The sequence below is a fragment of the Heteronotia binoei genome, chromosome 21, assembly GCF_032191835.1.
Source record: "Heteronotia binoei isolate CCM8104 ecotype False Entrance Well chromosome 21, APGP_CSIRO_Hbin_v1, whole genome shotgun sequence".
Lineage (NCBI taxonomy): Eukaryota > Metazoa > Chordata > Lepidosauria > Squamata > Gekkonidae > Heteronotia > Heteronotia binoei.
The window spans coordinates 169,098,164-169,113,435 of record NC_083243.1 but is presented as its reverse complement, the minus strand read 5'-3'; the positions used below and the strand labels follow the sequence as shown (position 1 = coordinate 169,113,435).

General features: G+C 43.9%; 1 protein-coding gene across 1 annotated transcript; it reads right to left on the bottom strand.

Annotated features, from left to right (window-relative positions):
* Positions 1-882: 882 nt before the first annotated feature.
* CABP2 (calcium binding protein 2) lies at positions 883-15,070 on the bottom strand. The gene is made up of 7 exons (XM_060261230.1): positions 14,728-15,070; positions 11,447-11,614; positions 9,616-9,646; positions 8,577-8,711; positions 4,585-4,694; positions 2,494-2,641; positions 883-1,332 (listed from the first exon to the last, which is right to left on the bottom strand). Exons 1-7 carry the CDS (start codon positions 14,767-14,769, stop codon positions 1,307-1,309), a joined length of 660 nt encoding a protein of 219 aa, XP_060117213.1. The 5' UTR covers positions 14,770-15,070; the 3' UTR covers positions 883-1,306.
* Between the last annotated feature and the right edge of the window lie 202 nt (positions 15,071-15,272).

Here is a 15,272-nt window from a genome sequence, read left to right as displayed (position 1 = left end):
TCATCCAAAGCCCTGCTCTTTGTTCCTCTGCCTACAAGCATAGGGCAGCTAAAAGCAGAGCATGGGCTCATTCATTGGTGACCCCTGTAATGCTTAAAGAGTCCTTAAGGCCCACCAGATATCAACCTTGTCATTTAAGCACCAGGTCAAGACAGTTATTTTTACCTAGGCTTTTAATTGAAGGTCATCCCATCCTTTTTGTTTGTTTTATTGCCTGTGTGTCCCACCAGAGTATCATTTTACAAGTACGTACTTTTTGTGCTGAAATTGTTCTACTGTTGTTTTTATATTGGGTTTTCTTATTTTAATTCACTTTATGCTGCCCTTATGCACTAATGAGTTTATTGTTTAGCTGATAGAGTTATGTTCCATGTTGTTTTTAGGATTTCATTGTTTAGTTGTTTTTATTTGGTTAGCCACTTTAAGCAGGTCTCTGGAGAGGCAATCTATACATTTTCTAAATAAATAATAACTTTCTGAATGACATTTCATAAAGCAGCATGACCATCTGTATAGCCCAGCAAAACAGTAGCAAAGAGGCAACAGATAGCCTTCAAGATTCCCAGCTGTACTTCTGGATCACAGCTGCAATTTCTGGTACTCCTGAAAAATGTTCACAAAAAACCATAGGATCCCGCTTGGTCACTGTGGTCAGTTTAACAGCAGGCATCAGCTACCAAATGTGTTCTCTTTTGAACTACAACTAGTTCACTGCCACTGCTAGGCATTGTTTTTTCTCCTATTCCTCTGCATATAGGAAAAACAGCAAATTATGACATCATTTACAATGACATTCCAGAGAAGGGAAGTATTAGTCCAGGTCACAGCGCGGAATAAAGTATGGTTTCTTAGACACAAACACCATTTAGAGCAGGAAAAGGCATTGGGATGTTTCACAGAAGTGCATTCAGAACAGTTGATGAGATTTCTTGATTAATTCTGCTTCCTCATTAAGTCCTGGTTGAAGTGAGGGGTCAAGCATTCGAGCAAACAAAGGCATGGCCTGATAATAGGCAGAGTCACAGAGATCTTGGAATAAATATTCCCAGCTGTATCTACTGTAGTAGATCAGGTATTAACCTGGGATTTGGTCCAGGACATCATTGATGGTTATGAAACTGATGTGGGTCCCTTGTCTTCAGGAGCAGCTGTTTGGCTCCAGGCAGGCTGTGCAAGATGTGTGGGAAGTGCTTGCACACTGTCCTTGCTCTCAATGGTCAGATCCATTGCAAGTGGCAGTACGTGATAGCTTGGAAGTCCCTCCTCTTCATAAGGCACTTCTGTATTGGACTGCTACTAGGTACTCTCAACGAGACATCATCCGTACAAATTCTACAAGATGGAGATATGAAGGCAAGATGATATGCCATCTGCTACTGCCCAAACTCTAGGAAGCAGAGATTCAGTTGCCTCATTTTATTGACAAACTTTAAAACACATACAGAGAATTCCTAAGGGACCTAGGGCTTGTCTGCCTGTCTCAGCCAGTCCCTAATAACTTTTTGTCACACTCTAGCATGCTCATAAAACAGAATCAGGGAAGGACTACATAGATCATGGCTCACTCAGTTCTCAATGATGCTCATTAAGGGCAAAGTAAAGGGGCTGCAGTACGCAACTGTATTGGGGAAGAACAAAAGCAGCTTCTCTCTGGGGGAGAAATCTAAAAACAAAACCTGGCTCCCATCAAATTCAGATTTGAACACCACTGCAGCAATACCAAAGAGCATATCTCCTTTTCCTAAACAAGTAAATGGCTGCCATTCACCCCTGTAGGAAAAAGGTTAAATGTTATAGATAGAGACACTATCAAGATGGAAGCAAAATCTGCCCCTGGTTCTGGTATGATGGTCTCTTGTAATATATGGCATACCAATAGGTATTTTACTTGTTTGAAATGACACCTTGGGATCCCCACCGTCATGTTTCACTTTCATGATTTGATTCCTGTTATATTCCCAAAGATGGTAATAAAAATAATATCTGTGGGTCACAGGGCCAAACCAGATGTGAGCTGGGAATTCTATGCCTAGAGTTCCCATTAGCTTTTAACTTTCTTGAAGGCCTAATTCAGATCAGGTTTGAAGCAGTGTGGCGTGGTCAAGCTTCTTCCTCTGTACCGTTTTCCTGACCTGAAATTTATTTATTTATTTCAATTTTTATCCTGCCCTTCCCTGCAAGTGGGCTCAGGACAGGTTACAACATATTATAAAAGTTTAAAAATTAAAACATGACTAAATATAATTTAGTTCCATAGCATAGGTTACAAGGTGGCATCAGTGTGGTTAAAGTATGCCCAGAAATGGCCCCAAGAAGCTGCTATATGCCCTGCTGGGGATGAATGTACTTTCTTTGATCAATCTATACCCCCATTCTTTCCCAAAAGACAAGAGCAGATCCCAAGTATTTTCCCAGCATCAGGCTTCACATCCCATTCTAGATATGAAAGACAACTACTGAGCACCAACGAAGGACTTAAGTCTTTGCTGTTACCTTCAAAGTCCACAAGACCATCTCCATTCAGATCAACATCCTTGAGGATTTCATCTACCTCATGGTAATTTAGTTGCTGCCCCAAGAGTTTGCGCATGGCTTCCCGTAGCTCAGCCACACTGATTTGTCCATCACCATTTGTGTCAAACTAGAAGGAAATAAAAACTCATTTACCCACTGCATTGAGTCTTCTGCTATATCCACACCTCTGGTCTCTTGTCCTGCCTCACTGTTTTGAGCCTGAGGGACAGTATCATTATCCACGGTTCCTAAATGCAATCATTTAATAAACCAGACTATCAACCAGAGCCAGTTTGGTGTAGTGGTTAAGTGCACAGATCTTATCTGGGAGAACCAAGTTTGATTCTCCACTCCTCTACATGCAGCTGCTGGAGTGACCTTGGGTCAGTCATAACTCTTTCAGAGCTGTTCTGCTCAAGAGCAGTTCTTGACAAGCTCTCTCAGCCCCACCTACCTCACAGGAGGGGAAAGGGAAAGAGTTTATAAGCTGCTCTGAGACTCCTTCAAGTAGTAAAGGGTGGGGTATAAATCCAATCTTTTCCTCCTTCTAAATAGTATTCTATGATGTTTTAGGATAGTCCCTGCCCATCCAGTGAGTACTGCATAGAACAAGCATTTCAGTATCAACCATGTTATAGTGGATGCTTACATCATGAGGTCAAAATCTTGTATACATTTTATTATGTTTTAATTATTGCCCTAGAGTGTTCACAAGCTTTGAGTATTATGTGTTACCACTATTAACAGGTTGGAGGAGATTGCTTTAAAAGTAACTGCGCTTCCCTCCATGAACTTTAAACATCACAGCTGAAGGCAGGCACACATGGAAGTAGGAAGCACCTGCCCCCTCCGCAAACACAGCGCTTTGCGAGCGCCGGCTGTGGAGAGGGCAGTGTGCTTCCTACTTCCCTGTGTGCCTACCTTCAGCTGTGATGTTTAAAGCAAGCGCTGGGATCGTTCCCTCCCCCCTCCGATCCCAGCGCTTGCTTTAAACATCACAGCTGAAGGCAGGCACACAGGGAAGTAGGAAGCACGCTGCCCCCTCCGCAGCCGGTGCTTGCGAAGCGCTGGGGCCACGTGGAGCGATCCCACGCTTGCCTGAAGAAGATGGAGCCAGGCAAGCAGGCGCGGGGGAAGCGCCAGATCGGAGGAAGAGGCAGCGGATCGCCCCCCCCAGGAGGAAGGTGCGTCCTATCCTCCGGAGCGCCTTATGGTGCGAAAAATACAGTAGTTTGCACCTTTCTGCACATAATTTAAACCTATTATTACTAGTCCTATCCTCTGCTGCCAACTGGAATAGCGTCCTGTCTTCCTCTAAATGACAGCTTTCAGTTCCCCTGTAACTTGTCACTTTTACTGGCAGAATCTGTACAGGCCAGCCTCATGTGCACAGACACCTTTTGAAAGAAAGAAAAAAACAAACATCATGCTCAGATCCATTGTAGTAACAGCTGTAAGGAAGAGTGGACAGGTGAAACGTTCCCATCATTGGTGAAGGATACTAGTCTTCCTTGTCATACTCATGGGAGAGAAGTGGGGAAAAGCAGTTGTAGGAAATGGCATGAGGTAGGCTAGATGTACTGTATATCTGGAATCACAGGAAATCTGCACTGGTGAAACTGAAGACTTCCCAAACCATGTATAAGGGTAAAATGTGAAAAAAGCAATTCTCAAGCATATACAAAGGAAAAACTATTAGACAAAAAATGTTCATTAGTTCAGCCTCAATCTGACCATAATATGGAAGAAGTCTGAAGTGTGGTTATAAACCTCTCTTCCTCATTGGATTGCAACCAATTTAACCGTAATGTAAGTGCATTTAAAATTACATTGCTGACTTGTACATCTGCATACCAATGATGGAAGAGAAGCTCAAAAACTCTTTAGGTGACAAGTGCAGTCCTTTGATATGTGGTAGAGCATGGTTTGTGCTGCCTAGAAATAGTGCTGTAGCGGCATTCAGAGCAGCAAAAATGTATTTGTGTTTGAATGTCCCCCCCACACACACATTTGCACCCTCTGGTGCTTATCTCCCTATGTCCCTAGAGCTGGGCTGAGTGAGGTTCTCACCTCCCGGAAGGCATCTCGCAGTTCTTTCACCCCAATCATGTCTGCAGTTTCTGCCAGCATCTTGGGGCCCATCAGATCCACAAAGTCTTCAAAATCCACTTTTCCTCCAGCTGTAAATACAGAAAGACCATTTCAGAACTGGACAGCACCAGGTTATTATACCAAGAACTGGTTAAATGGGGCTTCTTTGTTTCAACCTATGCTGTCATTTCCTTAACTCCCAAGCCGCACTCTCTTGTGGACACTAGAGTGGTTATAAAAAAGGGCTCTGACTTCCATTAATGCAAATCACCAGTGGGTTAATTCCAAACTGGCTACGTGTTGGTAATTTTTCCTTGATAGCAGTCAAAAAGTTTATCCTTTCTTAACTATCACCCAATTATTTTCTTGTAATCTAAACTCCTTTGTAGATAAGGAACACTTCTCTTGCTGTAACATATCTGCACACTATAGGCTTCAAAAGTTATCAGTGTGAGACTGGCAATGTGCAGAAGCCCTTCTGTATAGGAAGGATACAGGCATGCACATTAACAGATCTTCTGGATTGAAAGATCTGCACCAATTACCTTTCTGTTCTCAGGCACAATTCAAAGTGCTGATTCTTAACTTAAGGCCCTAAATGGCTTGGGACCAGAGTATCTGAAGGGTCATTTCCTTCCGTACTATCTAGTCCACTAGTTAAGATCATCTCCTCAAGCCCTACTCTCTCTGTGCCTCAGCCTTCAAAGGTGAGGCGGGTGGTGCCTAGAGACAGGGCATTCTGTGGTGGCAGCTCACCTCTGGAATGCCCTTCCCTGAAGCTCACTTGGTGCCTGCTTTATTTTCTTTCAGGCACCAGGCTAAAGCATCCCTTTTATCTAGATTTTAAATTCAGGGTTTTTAACTTAGCAGCTTTTTCTATTCTGTTTTATGGACAGTTCTTATGCTGTTTGTGTTAAATGGCTTGTTTTTATAATGCTGCACTGTTCTAATTGAAGGCCGCCTCAAGTGGACTGCTTTGGCAGCCTGGTACATCCTAAAAAAAGAAATGAATTCTATATACCCTGACCAAAACAAACATTTCTTGACCCTGATTGTGTTGAAGTCATAACAAATCCCTTCTCAAAGGGAGGGACGGTGGCTCAGTGGTAGAGCATCTGCTTGGTAAGCAGAAGGTCCCAGGTTCATTCCCTGGCATCTCCAACTAAAAATTGTCCAGGGAAGTAGGCATGAAATTGTCCAGGCAAGTAGGCATGAAAAGCCTCAGCTTGAGACCCTGGAGAGCTGCTGCCAGTCTCAGTAGACAATACTGACTTTGATGGACCCAGGGTCTGATTCAGTATAAGGCAGCTTCATATGTTCATATATGTTCATATGTGCTACTCACCCTATTTATGTGTTGGGTTCCAGTAAACAACTCTCTCCAGAATGTACCGTATGTATAAGCTATAATTGCTACTTGGTACTGTTCCAGTCAAATTAGGTCAACTAGGATCTACTTTAATTGTTTTGCTTGAATGTCAAACAAGCAGAGAATCAATAAAAAAAATCTACTTCCTCCTACTGGAGAATAGATACAGAGTAGACAAAAGGTCACTTTCTCCCATAAATTTGTAAGTTCTGTTTCAGCTAAGGATCTGGTGCCTGCTCTCCACAACAGCATCTCAGCTACTTCTAGGACATGCTTAGTCAATGGGTAGACTTCCTGTTTTACTGTGCATATGCATTTGCGTATACTGTGAGTGCTGTTATGCTTACTTGACTATATTCCATATGAAGTACAGATCAAGGGACATGGGAGGTTCCAATGCTCATGATGCTGGATTTCCATGACTAAATCTCCTGTGTTCGGGGGCTGCGGGAGGCTTGATATAGATTATGTCTGTAACAATACAGAATGGGGAGGCTTAATTCTTCTCCCCTCACTTCCCATACCATCTCCTCAGTCAAAAGTGCTCCCAGGCTATTTTTACAGTGCAATCCTAAAGAGAGTTACTCCAGTCTAAGCCCGTTCTTTTTAGTGGACTTAGAACAAAGTAACTCCCTTTAGGATTGCAACTGTTCATCCTGACGAGGAAAATTAAGCACGGTATGGGTACCTACCTTTTTCCCCAACTGGATTTATAGGGGAGGGGAGGGCATTTTCCATCAGAGAAGCGGTATGTGTGCATGAGGGTGGGAGAATTAACATTCCCTCCTGCAGTGCTCCAGTCCTAATCCATATCAGACCCACAAACACGTGGATCATTTTTAGAGCTATAAAACCCATCTGAAGTTCTAATCATGGAACGTCAGTATTGCATGGAGTCTGACCGTCAGGTTATCCAGAATGGAGTTCATATTCCTGAATGCTTTTAAATTATTCTGCTAACCTGAAGGCTGCATATTCCAAAAATTCTATATTGTCTGGTGCCAATAATTACCTAAGATGTACCTCAGCAGCCTGTTGTGTTTATCTAGCTATGTAGAGACCTGGATGTGAGGTAGCAGAAGAGTAGTAACTCTATACATATCAGGTCTCTTACTGGAGTAGTAAGGGCTCAGCCAGTGCATCTGATTTCAGTGCCAGTGCTCACTCTTTGGACTAGACAAAGTCAGTGTGAAATAAATGAGATCCCCTGAACACTTGCCGAGTATATTTCCCTCATTGCACAGAGTCTTCACATATCATGTATCAGAAAAAAAAGGGTTTCCACATCACAGGGTGGTATTTCCAAACAGCCAGGAGTGGATTGGCCATTAAGGCCCCCCAGAAATGTGCCAGTGGACCAATGGCCTGCCCCCCCCACACCACCTCAGCACCAAGTAGGGGGCTGGGAGGCAGATGTGAGCAGTAGCAGCTGCTGTTGGGAGTGGAGGGATGGGCAAGTGGGTGCAGCTACCATGAGAGAAGCAGAGGGATGGGCAGGCAGGTGCAGTCATCATGAGGGAAGAAATGGGTGGGCACAAACAGCTGCAGCAACACAGCCACCATCACTATGAGCAGCAGGATACACGGGTAGGTAGGTGTATCCGTAGCTAGATAAGAAGTCGGCTCTTCCTACTTTCCCCCACCATTGAGGACAGGGGCAGTCTGGGAGCAGGGCCATTTTTGACTCCCAGTCCAACCCTGCAAACATCCTTTTTCTAGAAATGAGTCACAGCAACATGGTCGCCACTGTCTTATAGTTCCATTCTTCACTGCTCCAGTAGCATAAGAATGTAGACCCCCATTAAGATTTGTTGATTTGCCCTGCTGATAACACACATCATCGTGGAGCACATATGGATGCAGAACATCTGGATAGAGACTTGGTCTACATTCTACTGTGGATAAAGATATGGAATTACCACATGACTCACTGTATGAATGAGTCTGTAGGAGCCACAAAGAAAGGAGAGAATGAATGAAAGCCGGACTGGAAGGCAGAAGTCACATGCCTCTTCTTTTATGATCCTTCTTCTTTCAGTAGTTCCTATATTTTTACATTATTGGAGAGGCATGGCATGCAGATACTGAAAAATGGCAACCACACTTCACCCTATAATATAAAAATCTGGTCTGTAAGAGGAAGGAGGCAGTTCCTGATAACTGCTACATGTGAGTCAAAGAAATATGGGGATTGTCCTTCAGTTTTGGTCCTTCAAACATAGGGTCTTCCCATCCTATAGAACTGAGGGCCAGAAATTATTATTAGTGCTTGGATCTAGGAACATCAAAGAAATTTAACTGAGGGAAGGAGACAAGCTTGGGTGTATTCAGGAAAGGACATATTAACTACATGGACAGTTCCCATTACTGCATGAGTACAGAGTTGAGAGAAGTAAAAAAAAATATCAACTGTTACAAGACTAAGGAGAGTTAATTCTTGTTACCACCTAGTTGCAGCAATGAAAGATGTGGGACCAGAAGAAACAGTATGGACTAAACCGGATGCAACTGGAAACCTGGTAAGCTGACACAACCCCCAGTTCTGTGGGATTTGTTTGGAGCATCAGTATACTTAGTAGTAGTAGTAGCAGTAGGTACATACCAATCTGCTGAGACAGCTCAATGAGTTCCATCTCAGTAGGCATGTAGCCCATAGTTCTCATACATTCTCCTAGGTCCTTGTAGCTGATGTAACCATCTCGGTCTTTGTCAAACTCCCGGAAAGCTTCCCTTAGTTCTGGAAAGAGAAGAGACACAGTAAGAACCTTATTCACTAACCCTCCAAAGTCTGTTGTTTACCCTTGCAAATCAGGAACTTCAGCTATATCTTTGAGCCAGCCAATAAAGAAACAGGAAAACTAGGCAGTAAACTGAAGAATATGCTGCATAGCAAATGAGGTACTGTACTTCAGCGACATTCCTCTCTCATTTGGGATCTGGATCGGAGCTCTTCTTTAGAGGAATCATATCTGCGAATGCGCTTGGAAGAACACAGGATCAGGATTCATCTAAACGTTTGTGCCTAATTTGACCAAGTAATTGAAATCAGATATCTGGTGCGGACTCTTATCTGGGAGAACCGGGTTTGATTCCCCACTCCTCCACTTGCAGCTGCTGGAATGGCCTTGGGTCAGCCATAGCTCTGGCAGAGGTTGTCCTTGAAAGGGCAGCTGCCGTGAGAGCCCTCTCCAGCCCCACCCACCTCACAGGGTGTCTGTTGTGGGGGGAGAAGATATGGGAGATTGTAAGCCGCTCTGAGTCTCTAATTCAGAGAGAAGGGCGGGGTATAAATCTGCAATTCTTCTTTTGGGGAGGGGCTATATTTCCCTCATATGGACTGAACCATGATTAGGATTATGAGATTCTTCCAGTCTGCTGCACTGACTGCCAAGGTGACAGTTTGAATGGTATGCATCTTGCAAGGATGCACCAAATCAACACACCATCACTTTGGAGGGCAGGGTGGGGTATCCCTGGGCTATCTTGTTCTTAGATCCTCTGAGCTAGTATTGCACCTAGCCATGAGGAAGAAAATGGAGTGATGTGGTCTCTTTTGGTTTAGAGGTTCAAGCAGTGGCAGTCAACAATAGCTCTGGCCTTCCAAGGAGGAAAAAAAAACTGGCAATTTTGCTCACTTTTACCTTCAATCTCTTCTGGTCGCAGGTCTCTGTCCTGGCAAAAGATGGAAAGTAGAGGCTGGTTAAAAGAGTGATGGCTCCTCTGTCTAGCTTCACCCATTCTATGGGCCAGTACCTTCTGCTACTAATCTAGAAAATCTCAGTCAGCCTGTTCCTTCTGAGAATTCTGTTCCCTTGTGTAGTCTGATCCTATGCATATTTACTTGCAAAAACTCTCCATTGTGTTCACTGGAATTTATTCCTAAATCAGATGGCCTAGGATTAATGTGTATGTATGTAAAGTGCCCTCAAGTCGCAGCTATATTATGGCATCCCCAGCAAGGGGCTTTCTTTCAAGGCAAGTGATTCAGCAGAGGTGGTTTACCACTGCCTTCCTCTGCAGAGTCTTCCTTGGTGGTCTCCCTTCCAGACACCAAACCTGCTTAGCTTCTGAGATCTGACATGACTGGGCTATACCATGCCACCTTTCCACACTCTAGCTTAATTAAGCACCAAAATTTGATTCCACCTGCAAGTATAATTTCTGAGTACGATGACTACAGATGACAGGAAGTCCTTCCTGTTCGTTGCAGAAAGACACCTGGGGTGAAGGCTGCCCTTCTACTCACAGATCCTTGGTGTGAATCTAATGGGATATATGTGTCCTGTGGTTGAAGGCTGGTGTAACAGAGTGGGTAAAACGCCACTAATCAGGAGGTCTTTTGTTCAGATCTTGCTTCTGTCATGATCCCATTCCCTCCTAGCCTCGAATCTTCCCACCACCTCCACACACCTCCATCTGCAATATGAGGATAACGCTATTTTATTTATGTATTAGATTTTACCCTACCATTCCTCCAGGGTGAAAAGCTTGATTGGAGGCAGAACACCCCCCATTTTATTCTTACAACATCTCTGTGAGGTTGGATAAGGACAGAGATAATGACTGGCTCCAAATCACCCATAAGCTTCACTGCTGAGCCGAGATATAACTCGGGTCTAGCCAGGCTTAAGAACAACGCTGAAGCCACGACATCACTAAGCCACCACCCTCATTCTCCTTAAAAGGTTGTTGTAAAGATCACACCAAAATAACATGTGCGAAGCACTCCAAACTCTTTAGAGCACTATTTTACTACTATGTATTAGTAATTTTTATCATTGTCAAAACAGGCCACTTACTGTCTGGCTCTTATCCTGTGAGAAATGGATTCAATGAAGCAACCTCTCCACTAGCCAGTCTCCATGTAAGAAAAGATTTATATGCTGTAATACATGAGTTGTGGCATTAAATTTTTTCCCCCACAAATACATGGATTGAACAGCCACTGCACATGTCAGCTGCCTGCTTTTATTGCACTTATGTTGTAGTTTATATGCTACAGTGTATATACTTATTCCTATGTCGAGAATAAGTTCCATGGAGGAGACAGTAGTGCATGAAGAAACCTGAATATACATCAGTGCAGAATTCCCCACTGAGTGGTGGGAGGGGGTAAAACAGCAGCTGTGAGCAATAGCAGCACATACACATCAGGAGGCCATGCTGTGGTGTGTATTATTATTATTATTAGCCAGGAGTCCTAAGGTTGCCTGGCAGCTGGAAGTTCTAGCTCTTTTAGCATTATGCACCACTAGCTGGTGAGCTAGGCTTGCTTTTTTTAAGGCAAGAGATGTTTCTGAGATCATTTGCATTGCCTGCCTCTGCATCACAACCATAGTATTCCTTGGAGGTTGCCCTTTCAAATACTAGCCAAGGCCGACCCTGCTTAGTTTCCGGGATCAGGCTAGCCTGGGCTATCCAGGTCAGGGCTGTGCCGTACAAGTCATGTGATGATGGAAGTGCAATACGTACGATCTGTGTGATGGCGATGCTCTGGCGCAAGAAGATGCAGGCTGGCCCCACCAGCCCGTGCAGCACTGAATAACTCTGCAATGGCGGACAGTGTGTGCCATCAATCATATCGTCCAGGTCGCTGGTGGAGGCTGGAGAGCCTGGAGCTTCTGGAGGGTGCTTATTCTCCTGTGGTATAGCTTGCAATTAGCTCAATCGGATTAGAGAGCATCATCCCCCCCCCCTTTCCCGTAAGGCCTGGGTGTTTAGGGCCATGACCCCAAGAAAACTCGAAGGAAAGGATGAAGACCAAAGAACCAAGAACTGGGCACTGAAAAGAACAGGGCACTGAGGTATACAAACGGGTACCTGAAAACATTTCATGTTTCTCACTTGTAAATTCTTCTCACTGACTGAATACCACAGTCCACTAAGTAAACACTACAGTTAGGCCTGCACACAATCTCCAAACCTCCCGTGAGTCAGATGGCAAGCCATAAGCAGCAGTTCCTACATGCCTTAATCCCTGTCGGAGTGCGAGTATGCACTAAGATTGTAGCCAGGTCACTCCCCTCTATTCCTAGTATCCACAAAAAAATGCACTAGTGTGCTGTACCAGTGATAAGTGATGTACACTACAAGTGGCATACACAGAAATATGCTAGAGCAGCAAACATATAAAGCAGTAATAATATGTGCACATACACCAGCTCAGTCCTATGCGAACCTTCCTTAGCAATGTCAGTCTGTCAGTGCAGGTCTGCATTATTGATTTAAACTAACTGAATAGTCATCAGCTCCCCATGCAGACCTGTATGGATTTTTAGCAGAGAATTCTCAGCATGTCTCCAAACGATGGTTGTTTGAGGGAAGTTTCGATCATGAAATCGATATAAAACTGATCTACATGTAGGGTAAATATGCCCCTTATTCTCATGAATAAAATGCCAAGTAATCTTCTAGCCAACTTATTTGGTGGATATATGGCCACACATGGAGCTAGTGATTGGTGTTTATTTATCTAAAACATTTTTAGCCCTCTTTCTTCCTTATGGAGCTCAAGGCTCCACAAACAAAACATGCAAAATAAAATACATTAAAAACATAAAATCCCAAATTTAACATCAGAATTCATCGTAACTTAACCAAATGAATTAGATAGAATTTTCTTCAATTGTCTCTTAAAGATCGAACGTGAGGGGGCTCGGCACACCTTCCTAGAGAGGTTGTTTCATAATTGTGGGGCTGCCATTGACAAAGACCTCTGTCATGTACCTACCCAACAAGCTTCTTTGATTGATGGGACAGCCAGGTGGGTCTCTCACTGTGATTGTAAGTCCCAGGCAAGAACATATGGGTGAATATGGTCCTTCAGATACTCAGGTCCCCAGCCACGTAGGTATCATTAGTCCACATGGCAAAGAAATTTCCCCTTTTAGGTTCTGAATCATTTGCAAGAGGCGTAACTAAGTTCTCCTCAGCATATGATTGGATGATACAGATATGCTTACTGATTGGCTAAATAGCTGCCATGGTCAGTTATTCCTTAGTAAAGGGTTATCCAAATGTACCCTCTGTATTTCACACATTCTCCAAGTTACTTTGAGAAATATACACGTCCCGCTACACAAATATGCCTTGACACATATAAAAGCTGCAATAATATATTGTTGTAGCCAGGCTTAAGAACATTTATGCAGGCACATATTGGTTGTTTTCCTTCTTGCTCAGCCTTGCCTCAGATTCACCAATATGACCTGGAATTGAGTTATATGGTGCTTTGATAATAACACAGACAAGACACTAAGAGAAGGCAGAAACTTTTATCAGTATTAACCTATTCAGGTCTCTGTCTCTTATTCTGTTTACAAAACCTCAAAAGTATCTCTGTAACCCTCCATGCCTTAGAAAAATGTCTCTGAAACAGACATAGGGACTTTAGTAACAGCACCCACACACATCCTCTCCCATTCCCCAGAAAAGCATATATCCAAAAACACACATAAATATGTTCTGACCTTCACAATTAATAGTCTGTAGAATATCTTCTTACTCTACGGCAGTGACAGATAAGAAAACATGTATAATGGTCTGAGAAGTCACAACAGTGATACTTCTAACAGGGCTTTTGTGGGTAGGGGGGCGGTATTCATGGATGCAGAGTACTAGCACCTTTTGGAGCACTCATCTGAATCCTGAGGGGGGTGGGGTTGCAAATATATAAATGAGTACTGGCATCTTTTTACAAAGTAAGTACTGGCTCTACAGGCTACAACCTGTCTTTGTATTCACATTCTCTTGATCGCAGTTGGGTTCAAGGACCTGAATCACTGACTGATGGACCAGATATACACCCTGGCCTTTCACTTGTCCACCCAATTCTAGAATGGCCATTGTTTTAGTAGAACATCAGCATTTTCCAGGGTGAATTCCTAAGTGAACATATGCAATGCATATCCACAGTCTGCCTGCTTCCCTGGAACAACTGACAAATATCATTTCTTTCATATCCTGTCGCTAAACTGATAATGGCATCATATAATTTCTACTCACTATTTGATGTTTCTGAGATTTATACAAATATGCAAACATGCACTGATACACCATCGCTTGTCCCTGCTAAGTTCATGGTTTGGCACCAACATGTAAAGAAGTATTTATATACCATGCACAGAGCTTTTCTCAGCCTCAGGTGCTGGGAAGTTGACTCTTCAGAAGATACAGGAATATGGAAGATGCCATTAATAACCATAGTCAATTCCTGCAATGTCGATATTCTCTTGACCATGGCAGTTCCAGTCTCACTGTACCTCAGTTTACCCAAACTCAACTCAGGCCTTAAAAAACATACCAAAAGGATATGGGGGGGGACACTAAATGACACTGAGTGTTGCTTGACTAAAAGAGGACATAGATGCTGATCTAAGAAGGGCTAATTGTAGGTGAGGGGTGGAGAAAAGGGACCTTTTGAGCCTACTGTACACAGGCAGGCAGACAGCCTCATTATATTAATATGGGAGAGAACCTGGAGATGATTGCATTGGCCTCAGGGCCATGCAAACCTGAGGTTGGGTGGTTGAGGATGTGGTACCACAGCAGTCTAGCTAGCCACCAAGTACCACATTTTTCTCAGGCACAGGAGAACCTCAAGCCCAGGATTTTGGCCACTGACAGGGATCAATGTGCATGGTCTGAGAAATCAAGGAAGCACAGACACTCAAAGAACCAGCCACAGACAGGAATACAGCAGGACTCAACACAAAGATAAAAGGAGCCACCCTCCCTCCCTCCTTCCTACCTACCTTGGAAAGCCTCCTGCCTGGGATTTTGGTACAGTTGCCCATGGCTGCTAAGGCCCCCCCATCGTGCAGAGCATAGTATGGGGCTGGAGGCGGCTGGCACCGATGGCAGCGTGTTTTTTTAATAGTAACAAGTGATTCTCTTCCTGGGAGGTTTAGATGCTTTGGGGATTTTCAGGGTTTTTATTGTTGAATATCTCCAGAATATTAAGGGAAAGTGAACAGAGCGGGGGAGGGGGAGGGCGTGGGCCAGAGCCATAATCCTCAGGATTATACGCAACTCAATCATAGATGGTGCTAAAGCAGAAAATGGGGGACAGGCAGCTCTTCCTTATAACCGTTCAGGACAACCTCACTCCGGGAAGCAGAGTCTCACCCCTGCTCGTCCGTGCCTCCATCCCAAAGCCCCTCTCAGGCTTAGATACACCAGCAGTCATCAGGGGCTGTGGCCCACCAGCATCTCCCCTCTCTAAGGGTAGGAAGGCCATAATCTCCTTTGACAATCCCAGAGATTTTTCAAATCTTTGCTCCAGGGAGTGGCTGCTTTT